This window comes from Trachurus japonicus, unplaced genomic scaffold (genome assembly GCF_045865225.1).
Source record: "Trachurus japonicus isolate A0001 unplaced genomic scaffold, Traja_1.0 AP030797.1".
Classification (NCBI taxonomy): domain Eukaryota; kingdom Metazoa; phylum Chordata; class Actinopteri; order Carangiformes; family Carangidae; genus Trachurus; species Trachurus japonicus.
In genome coordinates, this window is record NW_028220930.1 from 25,962 (window position 1) to 46,179 (window position 20,218).

The 20,218-nt window shown below is 42.0% G+C and overlaps 1 protein-coding gene across 1 annotated transcript; it reads left to right on the plus strand.

The window, feature by feature from the left end:
- The first annotated feature begins 2,517 nt into the window (after positions 1 to 2,517).
- LOC146960000 (uncharacterized) lies at positions 2,518 to 12,715 on the plus strand. The gene is made up of 2 exons (XM_085772715.1): positions 2,518 to 4,235; positions 10,645 to 12,715. The coding sequence occupies exons 1-2, from the start codon at positions 2,518 to 2,520 to the stop codon at positions 12,713 to 12,715; spliced, it is 3,789 nt and encodes a 1,262-aa protein (XP_085628841.1).
- The last annotated feature ends 7,503 nt before the right edge of the window (positions 12,716 to 20,218 follow it).

Sequence of the window (20,218 nt, forward strand, 5' to 3'; positions counted from 1 at the left end):
GCTCGTGTGGATGCGGAATTTTATTTAACAAAACTTTGGTTTCAAAAATACTCGTGTTCGTGTGGACAAGGCCTAACAAAGTCAAAGTAAAAATGTTTACGACGAGTCTATACTTTACGGCCTGCCAACATTTAGAAGAAAAAATAATAATAACCGCCAATGTCACGGTATACGTTACGCTACTACACGTCTGATAGCTCGTTAGCTGGTCTGTGACAGAGATGGCTCATATAAATCTTTAAAAAAAAAGCAGGAGTGTCTGTTCACAGAAAGGAATAGTGAAGAGAGGTCACAGCATAAGTGAAGCTAAAATTCATAATGGTTTTTCAAATATTCCTCTGAAAAAAAAAAAAAAAAGGAAGATCACAAGAACACATCATTTCTGTATTCATGGGTGGAAAGTATAAACAAGCAGAAAATGCACATTAGTGCCTGGATATTAGCTTTAAGGGTTCCCATTAGCAGTATCAGCCTGGCAACAATATCTGGGGTTTATAATTAAAAGTAAAGTAAAGTAAAAAAAAAAAAAAAAAAAAATCACATTTATAAAAACACAAACCTAAACACAAACCTTTGATGGTGCAATTATGTAAGTGCCCACTAGATAGCAGAGTGGAGCTAAGTTTTTCAATGACGAGACAGATGAGCAGCATGAGTTAGTTACGGTAGTTTTTTTTTATGTGTACATGGTGGATGACAATGAGGCTGCATGAAAGCACAATACATGTGCCTAACAAGCGTGAAAACAAAAGTAAAAGTTCAGCCATCATAGCAATTCAACTCACAAGAAATGTATGAAAATAGAACAGAAAAAAAAACATGGCAGCCTACACATGGATTCGTGTGCACACAAGTATATGAAAATAACTGTATAAGCTGCACTACTGATCTTTTAACATTATAGGTTTCACAAATCACAATCACAATCACACACATACATATATAGTAAAAAAAAAAATTCACTTGAGGTGTATGGGAAATGATGGGAGAGGCTTTTTTTATGTGCACACCAAGGCCTTCATATTGTCAAACCTCAATAACCCTAGAGTATTAAAAAGTACAAAGGCAAATCACCCTGACTGTACAAAAAGTTTCTATTTAATCTACTCGGCCGGGGCAGCATTTAGCTCACTTGGTAGAGGCTACAGTCCTCACCGCAGGCGGCCCCGGTTCGAATCTTGGATCGGGCAGCCCTTTCCTTCATGTCATTCCCCCTCTCTGCCTCCCCCATTTCCTGTCTCTCTCTCGACTGTGCTATCGAATAAAGGCAATAAAACGCCCCAAAAATATACTTAAAAAAAAAAAAATCTGCTTGGCCAACTCAAAGTAGGACAATAATCATTGCTGTGTGCCTCAAAGAATTTATCTTTGGAATTTGGGTGGACAGGCCCTTTAAAATGGAATTTGGAATTTCATTGCCAGTAGAATGAGATCGAAACATTTTGTGATGTCACATCTGTCATTGTGTTCATGTAACTAAAGTAACCAGACGTCAAAGCATGGTGATGTCACATTAGTAAATGTGATGTCACTTTTGAAAGAGCTTTGATATCTATGACATCAGATCTGTGAAGTCACATGTATAAATTGTGATATCACTTTGGTAGGTGCAATAGTAGCTTTTGAACACACACTGTTACTATTACTGTTACTGATTAATAGAAGATACGTGTTGTAAAACAGTTGGTCTACCAAAAGCAACTGTTTATCCCGGCTAAATTCAAGACAAATTTTCTGAAAGGCAAAGCCATTTTTTCAGATAAGAAAATGGAATCTTGGAGTATCTCTTCAAGCAATTTGTCCATGTCAATTGAAGTTGCCCTGAGCGACTCTGAGAAAAATGTTAATGACTTTAAGATAAGACCCAAACTCAAGAAATCAGTGAGATTTGATTGTCCTCAAGAAGACAAGAAAAAAGAGGACAGACAAGCCAGTGAAAACCAGGGTACAAGGTCTCGGTTCCTCAAAAAGAAAACTCCCGCTGCGGGCAAAGTCATTGAAAAAGAGATTGTAGAAGAGATGGAAGAGGAGAAAGACAGTGTTTTTCAACATCTAAACATAATCCTTAGCCTTCCAGAAGAGCTGGAGGAAGAGGAGGAAACAAAAGTCAGCAACAACAACAAATCAAAGCAACTTTCTTCTTGGGAGGAGGTTGTGGACTCTCAAACTCTCGCAAGGGAATCCCGCTCTGACAGTAGACGAGACTCTCAAAGTCTTGCAAGTAACTCCTTCTCCAACATTAGTCAGGAAGAGAAGGATGTGGGAGAAAGACAAGCCACAGTGGCTCCTAAAGAGGATTTGGAGCTGATCAAAAGAGAGCAAGCTAAACAAAAGCAAGCCCTAGAGGAGAAGCAAAAAGAAAAAGATGCGGCTGAAAAGGCTTTTAAGGCAGAAAAAGACAAAACAGCAACTCTTCATACTGAAATTGAGCTCCTGAAGAAAGAAGTAACTAGTCTTAAAAGTTCAAAGACAAAGTACAAACGGAGAAATGAAAAGCTTGAACATGAAATTAATAAAATGAAAGCTGATCATAAAGAGGACAAAAAGGTGTTCGAGAAACTCAAACATGACCTGGAGAAAGTACCTCGTCATTACAAAAATGAAATGAAGGAGCGCGATGCAATGCATATCGCCAACATCGACTTCCTAGAGGAGCAACTCATGACCCAACAGAAGTCAAGTGTTGAAAAAGACAATGAAATTCAATCTCTGCAATCCAGGATTCAGAATCTTCAAAGTGATATCGAAGCCAAAGACACCACTGTTTCCTCACTGCAGGCTGAACTTGACCAGTGTGCCTCAAACCTCAAGGAGGAACAAACAAAAAACTGTGAACTCCGGGCAAAGTATGAGGCTGCTGTCTCCCAGCAGCAGAAGGAAGCAGAGCAGCTGGACCATCTGAATCAGGAAACCAAACAATTGGCTTCTGAGAACAAGAGGCTTCAATATCAACTTGAAGATGCTCTGAATGAGAAACAGCTTGCTGAAAAGCAGCTCCATGACAAAAGACAAACTTGCAGCAATGAAAACCAACAACTGGCTTCTGAGAACAAGAGGCTTCAACATGAACTCGAAGATGCTCTGAACGAGAAACAGCTTGCTCAAAAGCAGCTCCAGGACAGAAGACAAACTTGCAGCAATGAAAACCAACAACTGGCCTCTGAGAACAAGAGGCTTCAATGTGAACTTGAAGATGCTCTGAATGAGAAACAGCTTGCTCAGAAGCAGCTCAAGGAAGAAAGACAAACTTGCAGCAACGAAAACCAACAGTTGGCTTCTGAGAACAAGAGGCTTCAATGTGAACTTGAAGATGCTCTAAATGAGAGACAACTTGCTCAGAAGCAGCTTGAGGAAGCCAGAGAAACTTGCACCTGTTCCGAGGAGGCAGTCAAGAAGGAGAAAGCTCAGGCTTGTAAAGAGAGAAAAAAGTCAAATGAAGAGTTCTCGTCCTCAGAGGCCAGGATGTACGACATGCAGTCACTTAAGATCAAGAATGCAGATATCAAGGCTAAATTAATGGCTATGGAAACAAAATACGACAGAGAAATCCATGAAGAAATGAGGATAAACCAAAAAAGTCAGGCCATCATTTCTAAACTCAGGTACATGGTAACTGACCTTAAAGCACAACAGTCAGAGAGCAAGACAAGACTGGCCGAACTTGAGGATGCCCTGACAAAAGAAAAGACACAAAACTCTGAGTTGCTGCTGAGAGACAATGAAACGGCTGCCTCTCTTGCAAGAGAAAGGACCATGTGTGATCATTACCGGATCAAGTTTGAAGGAGCTTTGAACAAACAGATACAGACACTAGAAGAACGGCAAAGCCTGGCTGTAGCCCTCCAGAAAGCTCAGTACAGCTTATCCACTCTTCAGCAACAGCAGCTGACAGAGTTCAACCCTCTTAGAGTTCAACTCTCAGAGAGCAAAACAAAACAAGCTGAACTTGAAGAAGCCCTAAAACAGGAAAGGACACGACATTCAGATTTCCAACAGAGAGACGATCAAAGCTTCTCTACTCTTAAACAGGTCAAGACCACTTGCATGAAGTACCGAGTGGAGCTCATGGAAGCTCTGAGAAGGCAGGCAGAGTTACTGGAGGAGCGGCAGAAACTGACCGTGGCCTTACAGACAACTCAGACCAGCTTATCCAAACTTCAAAAACAACATCTGGCAGAGGCAGACACTCAAGTCAAGCACATCAGTGACAGGGAGCTCAGGCTCAAGGAGAACAAGTGGCTCTGCACGGAGCAATGGATGCTCTGAATGGTCTGGAAAAGGAGTTTATCTTCTTTCTTTCTTTCTGTCTTCTTTCTATCTTTCTTTCTGTCTTCTTTCTATCTTTCTGTCTTCTTTCTTTCTATCTATCTTTCTATCTTTCTTTCTTTCTATAACCAATGTTGCAGCCAAGATGTGTGTGTGTCTGAATGTGGGTGTGTCAGTGGTGGGGCACTATGGTTGCTATGGGTTACCTGCACACCTGTGGGCATTGGTGGTTAATCAGTTAATCAATGGAGGACCTCATTTTTGACACACCATCATGAGTTGGAAACGACTTCCCTCAAGTGGCTTTTTTGTCAATAGACAACCACTATCAATAAAAAAAGTTTTTAAAAAAAGTACTTTATTATTAGTATTTTTTCAGCTAAAGGTTGAATATGGAGAATGCTTATGCTTAGCTCACTACAACGGCCCTAATACTTGTTACCAGTGTCGGTGACAGTCGGGAATCGGTCTGCGGCTCCAGACTGTATTTATTTTTCTTTGCGGTCCTGACTGCTGCTGCTGAGACAGCTAGTGCAGCTAGCAGCCCTGAGCCCTCCTACTCTGCTGCACGTAGCTTCACCTGAGCTCCGTCATTGGCTGGAGACAAAACACCGACTCTCTTGCGACTCTCTCGCTCTCCACCCAGAAACGTCCACATGCATAACAAAACAGAGCAAAAGACCAAAATACAGGCAGGGGGAGGGGGCGCTGCAGACACAGTCACGGATTTCATTTGTACAAATCTAATGTTTATTTTTGGGCACAAAACTCCAGACCCAACCTTGAAATAATTTAAGAAATTTTGATGGGTTCAACATACCTTGTAGCAGCCAGTAGGGCAGCCTTTCTCAAAGTGTGGTCCGTGGACCCCTGAGCGACCCCTGGTAGTCCGCAAGGTGACATGTGGTAACATATCACGTTTTAAAATTTTAAAAAAAAAACCTGCGACATACAGCACAGTACGTGTCTTGTTTTCAGTTTTAAGGGTGTTTACACATGTTCAACCTTGGTCCACAGCACATGCGAAAATGATACACGGTTTAGAGCCGGACGCTTGCGTTGACAGCGCCATGGATCTTTAACCGAGTAGTTACGTTACGTCTCCAGTGTGATGCGCACAGCTGATGTGTTTCCATGACAACAGACGCACATATTCAACAGATTCAGTGTGGACAGAGAGTGTCAGATGTGACGCGATTGTCGGTCGCAACAATTTAGTCACATTTACATGAGACCCGATGTGAAAATAACTCAGAGAAGCAACACTCAACTTGAACAATGGAGACACATGCGGCTGCACTGCCCAGATAACTGGGCACAACAAAAGGACCACACCAGCATCCGACTGCAGTTGTTTCAGTGCGCACCAGAATGCAACTGTTGTCTTCACACTGAACCAAACACACCAAACTCAGGCCCACGGCAGTGTTTCCCATATGTTCATTTAATCGTGGCAGCCCGCCACAAATAAATTACGTCCACCACAAATAGATTTTTCGGCTTTTCGCTCGACCAACGCAATATCGTTCTGCTCACTGATCTCTGCATAGCGCTCTTTCTCCTTTATTGGCGTACACACACACACAGAAACGCGCATGCATGACAGCAGTGCACGGTAAAAGCGAAACTCATACGGTCCAATCGCGTTTTCTTTTCTGTGCTCCTCTGATCAGAGCGGCGTCCCTAGCAACGGTCTGTTATACTTGACGACGGTCATTACAGAAATAACAGACCATACAACGCAGCGATTGACCAGAGCAGCATTCAAGAGCCGTAATAACCAGAGTTAATGTTAGCTAGCTTAAATGGACGTGACAAAGTTGGTGTTCTTGGTTACACCCCGCCTTTCCGAAGCCCCGCCTTTCCGACAATAGACTTCCATTCATCGTAATAGCGGGGTTTTCTATTTTTTCTAAAGACCCCGCTACTCCGAAAAGGCTATTGGGGGAAACACCCAGCGCGCAGTGCGCATTGATCCTTTTTTCCTTTTTGGGGTCAAACGGATCATGTGCATAATTACCTGCAAAACAAGCAAATACTTCATATTAATGACATAATGTTCATTCTGCTTCTAGCCTGTCTAGCCTCTACCTGGTCTTTTTACTAAACTTAACCAACTCCTTTCTTCATTGCCTAAGCCCAACCAAAGCATCTCCCTCAGTCAGCTGTCAGCACGAGCGGCGGCTACAGCAGCCTCGCGCCCCTGTGAGCTCAAGCCGGGTCCGGCCGCGCTCGAGCGGCGCAGGTGGGGGTGTATTTCTTTTACTGTGTGGGAGATCTCTAACAACGGAGTCGGGGAGAAAGCAAGTGGGACATATCTGCCCAGTCCCTGAGCAGCGCACGTTTCACAGACACAACACAGAGTGTAAACAACATCACGCGGTTCAGCACCTTGGACATTGGACAGCTGCGGGGGGAGGAGGGGGTGTCGGAACAGCGGTGTTTCGAAGTGGGGGTATTTCGGAACAGCGGGGTGTCGAAATGGAGAGCTGTCCCCGGTGTTCTTTTAGCAAGCTGTCAGCTGTATTTGGTTGTCATGTGCAGTTGCTCATCCACAGAGGCGCCTGGACGAGCAGCGAAGGAGAATTTACGGTTGCGTGTGAATGGAGTATTTTTTATTACACTGCTCGTGTGGATGTGGAATTTTATTTAACAAAATTTTGGTTTCAAAAATACTCGTGTTCGTGTGGACAAGGCCTAACAAAGTCAAAGTAAAAATGTTTACGACGAGTCTATACTTTACGGCCTGCCAACATTTAGAAGAAAAAATAATAATAACCGCCAATGTCACGGTATACGTTACGCTACTACACGTCTGATAGCTCGTTAGCTGGTCTGTGACAGAGATGGCTCATATAAATCTTTTAAAAAAAAGCAGGAGTGTCTGTTCACAGAAAGGAATAGTGAAGAGAGGTCACAGCATAAGTGAAGCTAAAATTCATAATGGTTTTTCAAATATTCCTCTGAAAAAAAAAAAAAAATGGAAGATCACAAGAACACATCATTTCTGTATTCATGGGTGGAAAGTATAAACAAGCAGAAAATGCACATTAGTGCCTGGATATTAGCTTTAAGGGTTCCCATTAGCAGTATCAGCCTGGCAACAATATCTGGGGTTTATAATTAAAAGTAAAGTAAAGTAAAAAAAAAAAAAAAATCACATTTATAAAAACACAAACGTAAACACAAACCTTTGATGGTGCAATTATGTAAGTGCCCACTAGATAGCAGAGTGGAGCTAAGTTTTTCAATGACGAGACAGATGAGCAGCATGAGTTAGTTAGTTTTTTTTTATGTGTACATGGTGGATGACAATGAGGCTGCATGAAAGCACAATACATGTGCCTAACGAGCGTGAAAACAAAAGTAAAAGTTCAGCCATCATAACAATTCAACTCACAAGAAATGTATGAAAATAGAACAGAAAAAAAACATGGCAGCCTACACATGGATTCGTGTGCACACAAGTATATGAAAATAACTGTATAAGCTGCACTACTGATCTTTTAACATTACAGGTTTCACAAATCACAATCACACACATATATATATAGTAAAAAAAAAAATTCACTTGAGGTGTATGGGAAATGATGGGAGAGGCTTTTTTTATGTGCACACCAAGGCCTTCATATTGTCAAACCTCAATAACCCTAGAGTATTAAAAAGTACAAAGGCAAATCACCCTGACTGTACAAAAAGTTTCTATTTAATCTACTCGGCCGGGGCAGCATTTAGCTCACTTGGTAGAGGCTACAGTCCTCACCGCAGGCGGCCCCGGTTCGAATCTTGGATCGGGCAGCCCTTTCCTTCATGTCATTCCCCCTCTCTGCCTCCCCCATTTCCTGTCTCTCTCTCGACTGTGCTATCGAATAAAGGCAATAAGACGCCCCAAAAATATACTTAAAAAAAAAAAAATCTGCTTGGCCAACTCAAAGTAGAACAATAATCATTGCTGTGTGCCTCAAAGAATTTATCTTTGGAATTTGGGTGGACAGGCCCTTTAAAATGGAATTTGGAATTTCATTGCCAGTAGAATGAGATCGAAACATTTTGTGATGTCACATCTGTCATTGTGATCATGTAACTAAGGTAACCAGACGTCAAAGCATGGTGATGTCACATTAGTAAATGTCATAGGCTGTGTTCGAAATCATCCACTCACTCACTCACTCCCTATCCACTACATCATGTATATGATATAGTGGACTACATCATGTACACGATGTAGGGAACGACGGGAGGAGAATTCGGACACTAGACAGTAATTTTCTGGACGTGGTTGCGTCAGCTGATGCGCCAGGTGTTGCTGTGACGGAAGCAGACGCGCCGAGAATCATGTAAACAAACCATGGATGTATGAAACAAACCGGACACATAAAAAATAAAATAAGAAAAACCAGACCCTTGCGGGAACATTTTAGGATGTGATTCTGTGTGGTTGTGTTACTCGGACAATAAACTGTTGAAATATCGGAAGTTTGGTTTGGTAAACTACTGTTTTGTGTCCCGACCGTGAGCCGTTAGCGGCTCTGTGGCTATTAGCTTAGCTCGTCAGATCGTATTTACTACATATTCTACTACAGTTTCTTAATTAGATTGATTTAATGTTGCCTGTTAATGTTCGGATGCTGCTGCCCAACTCCTGCTCCTCAGGCGAGGCAAACGGAGCGAAGGCAAATATGTCTGAGGAGTTTTTTTGGTAAATTGCCTAAATAAATCGTAGCTAACATGCTAATTAGCTTCCTCTTCTTCTCTGGCAAAACACGACCGCATTGCATTGTGGGATACGGGAGTAGAAAGTAGTGTACATCGCTTGTTCACTCAATGTTGCGGTGCATTGTGGGTGTTTTGTCATCCACTACATAGTGGATTAAATTAATTGCGGAGAATTCGAACAACACTACAAAATGGCGAACACACTATATAGTGCACTACATCCGTGATAGGGGGTGATTTCGAACACAGCCATAGATATATAAACGTAGATGCCGCCTCTGACGCTGCTGCCCATTGGAACGGATTGTCGCCGCAGCCGCCATCTTGAGGAGGAGGTGTCTAACTTTTACTTACTGTATCTACAGAGGCAGACTGAATTTTCAACCGATTTTCAAGCCGTTTGTTTTAATATAATCACTACAATTCAGCTATATAGCTCACGTTAGCAGTTAGGGTTAATGTAAGTGCCATGAAACGGATTTAATATGGCCTAGCACAAATTATATAGGTAGCCTACAGTGGTTTACACTCACTCGCCGGCCTCATCACCATGGCAACCACAAACTCACAGCCGGGGGAAACAGCTGATAAGCCTAGCCTACACATACAGGCAACAAAATAACAAACTATTAATATATTAACTACCGGTATATGCACTAAATGTAACACATATCCACCCTATGATACGTTACGTTAGTTTCATTTATGTCAGATAACTCACCTACATCAAATTCAACAAGTTCATAACAGTTATATAATATAAAACAACCTATTACTTGAGAAAAGTTATTCCATGTCTCTTCGTTTTGGCGTTTCTTTCATGGGATGATCTGTACGCGGCACTAAAGTTTGGCATTTTGCCAGATTCACAGCTGTCAAACCCTCTGACTGTTGATTGCTTGTCAGGAGGAACTACTCCTCAAGATGGCGGCCGTGAGACATTCCAAACAAGCCCGAATGCGGCATCTACGTATATATATCTATGAGTAAATGTGATGTCACTTTTGAAAGAGCTTTGATATCTATGACATCAGATCTGTGAAGTCACATGTATAAATTGTGATATCACTTTGGTAGGTGCAATAGTAGCTTTTGAACACACACTGTTACTATTACTGTTACTGATTAATAGAAGATACGTGTTGTAAAACAGTTGGTCTACCAAAAGCAACTGTTTATCCCAGCTAAATTCAAGACAAATTTTCTGAAAGGCAAAGCCATTTTTTCAGATAAGAAAATGGAATCTTGGAGTATCTCTTCAAGCAATTTGTCCATGTCAATTGAAGTTGCCCTGAGCGACTCTGAGAAAAATGTTAATGACTTTAAGATAAGACCCAAACTCAAGAAATCAGTGCGATTTGATTGTCCTCAAGAAGACAAGAAAAAAGAGGACAGACAAGCCAGTGAAAACCAGGGTACGAGGTCTCGGTTCCTCAAAAAGAAAACTCCCGCTGCGGGCAAAGTCATTGAAAAAGAGATTGTAGAAGAGATGGAAGAGGAGAAAGACAGTGTTTTTCAACATCTAAACATAATCCTTAGCCTTCCAGAAGAGCTGGAGGAAGAGGAGGAAACAAAAGTCAGCAACAACAACAAATCAAAGCAACTTTCTTCTTGGGAGGTTGTGGACTCTCAAACTCTCGCAAGGGAATCCCGCTCTGACAGTAGACGAGACTCTCAAAGTCTTGCAAGTAACTCCTTCTCCAACATTAGTCAGGAAGAGAAGGATGTGGGAGAAAGACAAGCCACAGTGGCTCCTAAAGAGGATTTGGAGCTGATCAAAAGAGAGCAAGCTAAACAAAAGCAAGCCCTAGAGGAGGAGCAAAAAGAAAAAGATGCGGCTGAAAAGGCTTTTAAGGCAGAAAAAGACAAAACAGCAGCTCTTCATACTGAAATTGAGCTCCTGAAGAAAGAAGTAACTAGTCTTAAAAGTTCAAAGACAAAGTACAAACGGAGAAATGAAAAGCTTGAACATGAAATTAATAAAATGAAAGCTGATCATAAAGAGGACAAAAAGGTGATCGAGAAACTCAAACATGACCTGGAGAAAGTACCTCGTCATTACAAAAATGAAATGAAAGAGCGCGATGCAATGCATATCGCCAACATCGACTTCCTAGAGGAGCAACTCATGACCCAACAGAAGTCAAGTGTTGAAAAAGACAATGAAATTCAATCTCTGCAATCCAGGATTCAGAATCTTCAAAGTGATATCGAAGCCAAAGACACCACTGTTTCCTCACTGCAGGCTGAACTTGACCAGTGTGCCTCAAACCTCAAGGAGGAACAAACAAAAAACTGTGAACTCCGGGGAAAGTATGAGGCTGCTGTCTCCCAGCAGCAGAAGGAAGCAGAGCAGCTGGACCATCTGACTCAGGAAACCCAACGACTGGCTTCTGAGAACAAGAGGCTTCAATATCAACTTGAAGATGCTCTGAATGAGAAACAGCTTGCTGAAAAGCAGCTCCATGACAAAAGACAAACTTGCAGCAATGAAAACCAACAACTGGCTTCTGAGAACAAGAGGCTTCAACATGAACTCGAAGATGCTCTGAACGAGAAACAGCTTGCTCAAAAGCAGCTCCAGGACAGAAGACAAACTTGCAGCAATGAAAACCAACAACTGGCCTCTGAGAACAAGAGGCTTCAATGTGAACTTGAAGATGCTCTGAATGAGAAACAGCTTGCTCAGAAGCAGCTCAAGGAAGAAAGACAAACTTGCAGCAACGAAAACCAACAGTTGGCTTCTGAGAACAAGAGGCTTCAATGTGAACTTGAAGATGCTCTAAATGAGAGACAACTTGCTCAGAAGCAGCTTGAGGAAGCCAGAGAAACTTGCACCTGTTCCGAGGAGGCAGTCAAGAAGGAGAAAGCTCAGGCTTGTAAAGAGAGAAAAAAGTCAAATGAAGAGTTCTCGTCCTCAGAGGCCAGGAAGTACGACATGCAGTCACTTAAGATCAAGAATGCAGATATCAAGGCTAAATTAATGGCTATGGAAACAAAATACGACAGAGAAATCCATGAAGAAATGAGGATAAACCAAAAAAGTCAGGCCATCATTTCTAAACTCAGGTACATGGTAACTGACCTTAAAGCACAACAGTCAGAGGGCAAGACAAGACTGGCCGAACTTGAGGATGCTCTGACAAAAGAAAAGACACAAAACTCTGAGTTGCTGCTGAGAGACAATGAAATGGCTGCCTCTCTTGCAAGAGAAAGGACCATGTGTGATCATTACCGGATCAAGTTTGAAGAAGCTTTGAACAAACAGATACAGACACTAGAAGAACGGCAAAGCCTGGCTGTAGCCCTCCAGAAATCTCAGAACAGCGTATCCACTCTTCAGCAACAGCAGCTGACAGAGTTCAACTCTCTTAGAGTTCAACTCTCAGAGAGCAAAACAAAACAAGCTGAACTTGAAGAAGCCCTAAAACAGGAAAGGGCACGACATTCAGATTTCCAACAGAGAGACGATCAAAGCTTCTCTACTCTTAAACAGGTCAAGACCACTTGCATGAAGTACCGAGTGGAGCTCATGGAAGCTCTGAGAAGGCAGGCAGAGTTACTGGAGGAGCGGCAGAAACTGACCGTGGCCTTACAGACAACTCAGACCAGCTTATCCAAACTTCAAAAACAACATCTGGCAGAGGCAGACACTCAAGTCAAGCACACCAGTGACAGTGAGCTCAGGCTCAAGGAGAACAAGTGGCTCTGCACGGAGCAATGGATGCTCTGAACGGTCTGGAAAAGGAGTTTATCTTCTTTCTTTCTTTCTTTCTTTCTTTCTTTCTTTCTTTCTTTCTTTCTTTCTGTCTTCTTTCTATATTTCTGTCTTCTTTCTATCTTTCTGTCTTCTTTCTATCTGTCTTCTTTCTTTCTTTCTTTCTATAACCAATGTTGCAGCCAATTTGGATCTCTGTGTGTGTCTGTGTGAATGAATGTGGGTGTGTCAGTGGTGGGGCACTATGGTTGCTATGGGTTACCTGCACACCTGTGGGCATGGGTGGTTCATCAGTTAATCAATGGAGGACCTCATTTTTGACACACCATCATGAGTTGGAAACGACTTCCCTCAAGTGGCTTTTTTCTCAATAGACAACCACTATCAATAAAAAAAAATGTTTAAAAAAAAAGTACTTTATTATTAGTATTTTTTCAGCTAAAGGTTGAATATGGAGAATGCTTATGCTTAGCTCACTACAACGGCCCTAATACTTGTTACCAGTGTCGGTGACGGTCGGGAATCGGTCTGCGGCTCCAGACTGTATTTATTTTTCTTTGTGGTCCTGACTGCTGCTGCTGAGAGAGAGAGACTCGGCAGCATCAGAGACAGCTAGTGCGGCTAGCAGCCCTGAGCCCTCCTACTCTGCTGCACGTAGCTTCACCTGAGCTCCGTCATTGGCTGGAGACTCTCTCGCGACTCTCTCGCTCTCCACCCAGAAACGTCCACATAAAAAACAGAGCAAAAGACCAAAATACATGCAGGGGGAGGGGGCGCCTCAGACACAGTCACGGATGTCATTTGTACAAGTATAATGTTTATTTTTGGGCACAAAACTCCAGACCTAACCTTGAAATAATTTAAGAAATTTTGATGGGTTCAACAATGACTATAGCAGCCAGTAGGGCAGCCTTTCTCAAAGCTTGGTCCGCGGACCACAAGTGGTCCGTGAGCGAACCCTAGTAGTCCGCAAGGTGACATGGTAACATACCACATTTTAAAATTTTAATTTGCCTGCGACATAGTAGGTGTCTTGTTTTCAGTTTTAAGGGTGTTTACACACATAGGCTACTGATGTTCAACCTTGGTCCACAGTATGCGAAAATGATACACAGTTTAGAGCCAGACGCTTGCGTTGACAGCGCCATGGATCTTTAACCGAGTAGTTACCAGTGTGATGCGCACAGCTGATGTGTTTCCATGACAACAGACGTATATTCAACAGATTCAGTGTGGACAGAGAGCGTCAGATGTGACGCGATTGTCGGTCACAACAATTTAGTCACATTTACATGAGTCCCGATGTGAAAATAACTCAGAGAAGCAACACTCAACTTGAACAATGGAGACACATGCGGCTGCACTGCCCAGATAACTGGGCACAACAAAAGGACCACACCAGCATCCGACTGCAGTTGTTTCAGTGCGCACCAGAATGCGACTGTTGTGTTCACACTGAACCAGACACACCAAACTCAGGCCCACAGCAGTGTTTCCCATACGTTCATTTATTCGTGGCAGCCCGCCACAAATAAATTACGTCCACCAGAGCAGCATTCAAGAGCCGTGTAGGCTAACCAGAGTTAATGTTAGCTAGCTTAAATGGATGTGACAAAGTTGGTGTTGTTTATTAGCAAGCTGTCAGCTGTATTTGGTTGTCATGTGCAGTTGCGCATCCACAGAGGCGCCTGGACGAGCAGCGAAGGAGAATTTACGGTTGCGTGTGTATGGAGTATTTTTTTATTACACTGCTCGTGTGGATGCGGAATTTTATTTAACAAAACTTTTGTTTGGCTGCTCCCCTTGAGATGACCCGTGACTCTCTAATCAATCATTGGTCTGCAGTGTTTACACATCACATTTTAGTACCTCTTCTCCCATTTTGGAACCTCGGCCAAGCAGGTACTAAAAAAATTCAGGTACTTTTACATAATTGTAACGCAATGAACGCGTTGGTGTAGAATTACAGTAGAAGCAGTCAGCGGCAGTAGGCTAAGCTCAAAATGACGGAAGATGTCATCATCTCCTAATACTAACTGTCTTTTCTTTAAGTTGAATCTTGCCTACATTCACAAACTGCTAAAGATACTCTAACTATGCTGCTTAACTGTCTTTGCTAATACACTATTCTCTCTTTTCCTCTTTGTAAACAGGAACATAGCAACAAACTATGTCCCGTATTTGGAAACTAAAAGACGTGTCCCTTATTGAACTGACAAAGCATTTTGTTCCGTATTTTTGAAAATCCTTGTTGGGCTATTTTTATTACGCAATTCTACCTGGCACTGCCGACTCTGCCTGTCTGGAATGAGCCTCTCATTGACCAATGACACACAGTTATGTTGCTTGGTCGCACTATGAGAATGCGGATCTCTTGACCAACAGAAAGCGCTGTCAGTGTGGCCAAGATAGCTGCAATGCCACTTTCAGAGACATAGCTGACGTATGACACTACCCAGACAAGTTTGAGGGCAAAAAAGAAACAAAACGATCACAGAGGTATAGAAAAGAACGGGGAAATAAACACAGGAAAACATGTGAAACAATTTATACACAGCCAACTGCACGTATGCCAACAAAATGTCTCCAATAGTCACAGAGGAATCACTGAGGTTAAACAGCCTGGGTCAGGAGACAACCACAGAGGAATTGTTCGCCAGGAATCTCCACATGCTGATACGGCATGTATTATCATATTGATTTTATTAAACCCAGATCTGGTTGAAAGATAGGTTAGCAGTGACATGAAAGCTAATCTGAAAGCATATAGAGAAGTTGAACCACAGCAAAGCTCTCTCTCGACTGTGCTATTGATTAAAGGCAATAAAAAGCCCCAAAAATGTACTAAAAAACAAAACAAAAAATAAAAACATTGAAGACCCTCTTCTGGGGTTGTTGTATGTAGAGCTATAATAAAATTATTAATATAATTATTAATAATGATTATCCGCCGACACCCCCCGGCCAATGCCCCCTGTCCTTTATTTTCACTTCAGGAAGTTGGCAACCCTGATGATGATGGAACCAGAAAACCACCTCCTGTTCAGCCTCCTCTGATGAGAGAACAAACCAAATGTTTAATATTCTCTGTTCACATTAAACACCATATTCCAGTTGATACATAAGTTTTATTTTTAGTACATGATTGTTATCACTGAAAAGTTATTAATAAAGAAACTTACTGTGATCAAATTGTATTTCTTTGATTTACCATAACCTCATGATCAATTCACTTTGGTGAATTTTTGTTTATTCTGTATCATAAAATTTGATTAGTTGACAAGAAACATCAGAAAAGCACTAACTCTATTGTTCACCTCTGGATGGATTTATTGTAATTTTCAAGGATGGCAACATTCAACATTTGTATTTTTCTTGTGGGTAATTAAAGCAAACTTAGAAATAGTCTTGGAAGTTTTTCCTGAATTCATAATTGATTACAGTGAGTGGCGGTGTTCCTGTTACTGTTAAAATTCATACCAGATATGGCCCATTAAAAAGCAAAGCAAATCTTAATAAATAACTTAATGTAATTTACAGCACTGGAAACATATTTAAAGGTGCCATATGTAAGAATGTGGCCAAAAACGGTTACTGCAGTCAAATTCAAAACACAGCGATCTCATTTTTTCTCCCAGCCGTAGCGGCAGCTCAGTGGACCAGACCAGAGGCTGAAATGCCACTGACGCCGCCGTGACTAGGAGAGAGGGCTAGGTGGCGCAACATGTAAACACGTAAATTCAAAACATAAACATGATTAGTCTGCAAAAAAAGATTTTTAATGCGAATACTCTGGCTGTACTATTGTTGTTGGTGAGTTCATCATGTTATATGAACATTATTCCTGAGTCTCTGTGACATTATTAGGAGGATTTTACAGCCAGTTGCTTTAGATTTCTTACATACTGTACCTTTAAAGCTGTGGAGGACGTAAAGGCGAGCCTCACTGTGACAAAACAGGATTGTACTATATTAGCTGAATTTCCAGTGCAACATCATTTTAAAAACCTGGAAGAATTAGCTAAGCAGAGTGAGTGTAGTGCAACAGTGTGGTTGACAGGTTAAAGCTCCAGCAACTGTCCATCAGTGTACATTTTACATTAGCTTACACATGCGATCTAGGCTATATGTAGTTCCAAACGTCGACACATTAGCTTTTGAGACAACTTTAACGGTTAACTATAACATTTACCTCAAGTTGTAGATGCTAACGATGTCAGCAGTGTAATTGCTCAGCACATCGATGAGCCGGAAGCGGTCAGTTTTGTGTCGTTCAGTGTAGCAGCCTCAGAGACACAGATGGGTCCAACACGCCGCTCGCTCCTCCTCGGCTCTGCCCTCTCGTCTAAATATGGTTTCTTCTCGCTCCAAAAACTCAAGATGGTGACATCCTGTAAGTAGTGATGTTCGATACCACAAATTTCCTTTCCGATCCGATACTGAGTAAAATTCAGGCTGGTATCGGCGATACCGATCCGATACCGATACTTTGTGCAAATGCACCTAATGTGCCTGGTAAATCTAATAAAATAAAAAAAAGTACTGTAATTTTAAGTCATAGCTTCCTAAGGATGCAAGACTTCAGAGTAACGTATTTATTTTAAACTCTGAACTATATTGAGGAAGGGCCTCGTTTAGAATATAGCCGAAAATAGTGTTTCAAACACTAAAAAAAGAACATAAGTAAAACTAGAAAATTTCCTCTCGGGAAATTTTGAATGGGCCGCGGGGCTACTGCCGATTTTGCCATCTCTGTCAACATGGGAATCAAACCCACGATCTTAAGCGCAAGACAGAGCTGATCAGACAGACACATGATCATCTTTCTATAAGCACTGATATGGAGGAGCTGTAACCACATTAGGTTAACTGTGTGTGTGTGTGTGTGTGTGTGTGTGTGTGTGTGTGTGTGTGTGTGTGTGTGTGTGTGTGTCACCAACAAGGTTTAACTTTAAAACCAGATTAAATCATGGTTTAAGTTTAAATTCTGTTGCACGTTAACTGTGTTTTAATCACATGAAGGTGTGTGTGTGTGTGTGTGTGTGTGTGTGTGTGTGTGTGTGTGTGTGTGTGTGTGTGTGACTGTAATCACATGAAGCTGGCTCTAGAGTCTGTGTGTGTGTGTGTGACTGACTTGACACATAGTTAGTTAGTAGCTGCATCCTGTGTCAGTCTGATTTAGCTGTGTCTGTGTTTATAAACATTTAAACGAGCGCCAGGTGGATTGTTTATGAAGTTAACGAGCTCTGGCCTGAGGATCAAAGAGGTTACCACGGCGATAGGGGCCCCCGCAGGCTGAGACAGACAGAAACGTGGAGAAAAACAGCCATTTTTTGCCTCTAAACCGGTCTCACAATTAGGCTTAGCATGACAAAACGGTAACTCCTATCAGAACAAAACACAGATCAACGTTGCTCTAAGGACTTACTGAAAATTTCGGTACGATTTGGTGTTTCTACAGTAAATATTTTGGCGACGCTGGCAGTTTTAAAACATCAGGCCGTTCTGCTCCTCTCAGAAAATATTTGTATTGGACTCAATGAGGAGCAGAGACAGACGTGGCTGCACTCAGAGGCTGATTCTGTCAATTCTGTAAGTCTCTCTGATATTTTGAGCACATGACATGAGAGATAACAAGTTTGTCTTACAAATTCTGAAAAAATTATGTCTGTAGAGTGTAAATTGTGGCCGTGCTGACAGTTTATCCAGAAAAAATACAGAATGTTTCTTCACTCTCTCCCACTCTAACCGATGATGTCACGCACTCTGACACGAACATTCTGTCCAATACACACCCATTATAAACTCATAATTTCTCCAAAAATGATCATGGTCATTGATCAGGGATTGATCAAAAACTATATGACCTATCAAAACGTGGAGTAATGCGACAATACACAAGACTTGTGTCTACTGTTTAAAGTTTAAATGGAGTCTCTAGGTGAAAGTATGCCTGAGCAGTAGACTTTTGTTAAACTCCAATGATTGGTCTTTTTCGCTCTTTTTTTTTCGCCCGTCCCATTGACTTACATGCAAAATTTTTGCGCAGTTTTTCGCGACTACGTCGCGAAAAATTCGTAAACAGTTGAGAAAAGTAATAGCACCCCGATCCCGATCAAACCGCACGTTTTGATATATAATTTGTCCTGCAACTCTTCGAGTTGCAGGACTAGTAGCGAATCGAAAATCGTCCGGAAGTGGAAAAATAACTAGATAAAGTATCATTTCCTGATGGAAATGCGTGTGACTGCTGAAAGCAGCTGAACGCTGTTGCAGAATTAGCAAATAGTGCAAGCAGTGATCACCATACAAATGGTTGCCCAAGGTAGGTATCGAACCCACAACCTCATGATCAGCAGACTTTCACTCTGCCTCTAGGCCAGTGTATACACAGTTGCAGAGACTGTTGTCTGTTGATGAACTGCACTCTGTCTCACTCTGAAGTTAACGAGCCCAAAGCTGTAGTTCCAGTGCAAATCAATCTTAGTGCAGTGGTATAAACAAGAAACATGTTAACATAAACCAAGATTGAAAGAGGTAAAGAGAATAGGTGGGGGCGCATATGCATTATCAAGTTTGATCTTGTGACCAGACCAAGTGGTATTGGTTAAAGTTCAAAGTGGCTGACACTAACAAGACTGCTCAGGTGGGATTTGAACCTGTGACCTTGTGATTGGTTGGCAGGAACCTTATCCACTAGGCCATTCCAACACTTCCAATGAAGTAGAGGTTGAGACTTTGATGAATGTGAGATTTTTCAATGATGCTTAAAGTCTCACTCCCCCGACCCTTTTCGGCCATTTTAAAACCAGCTCATTAGCCATGCACATTAGCAATTCACCTCTGGGGGGTGGGCGGAGACTGCACTGTTTTGCACCCGCCCAGCCACCTCCTCGCACCCCACCCCCCGGTTGCTGACAGCTGGACATTGTATAATTACAGATTCAGCGCATTTAGTGTAAAACTCTCCACTGGGATTTGATCCCAGACTGGAGCATAGTCCTTGCTCACAGTGCAAGCTGCTCTACCAGGTGAGCTATACCTATTAAACCTTGACAGCTACACCGAGCTGCCAAGCCTTTCAACTCTGAGCCATATGAAGAACTTTTGTGACAGACTGTATATTGTAAAATAGCCAATCTGTTAAAAAAAATGGAAGACCAGAAAAATTTCTGCATCTGTTCCTGCACCACATGATTACACGCACCCGGTCCCTTGTCATAGAGGCACCACTCAAGGAGCCTGGGAAAGTAGATAATCTCACAATTCAGATGATGTTTACAGCTCGTCTCTATCATAAACAGTTCAGATGTTATAATGTCTTGTTGATGTTTTGCAAAACAAGTAATCATATCATGGTCACACAATGAATACTTGAAGTTTCTATTCAGCATAAACACAATTCTGAGTTGAGGACACCCCTAGACACAACAATATAGACTATTAGGCTACATTGTATCATGAAATACTCATAACATCTAAGACATGACAGGTGTGGCATGATAAACTGGGGGCCAA

What these genes read in the sequence shown, in the direction of transcription:
- LOC146960000 (XM_085772715.1), top strand. Translation starts at nt 2,518, where the DNA reads ATGAAAGCTGATCATAAAGAGGACAAAAAGGTGTTCGAGAAACTCAAA. An exon ending in CTCAGGCTCAAGGAGAACAA is followed by an intron (nt 4,236 to 10,644) that starts GTGGCTCTGCAC and finishes CCGCTCTGACAG; the next exon opens with TAGACGAGACTCTCAAAGTC.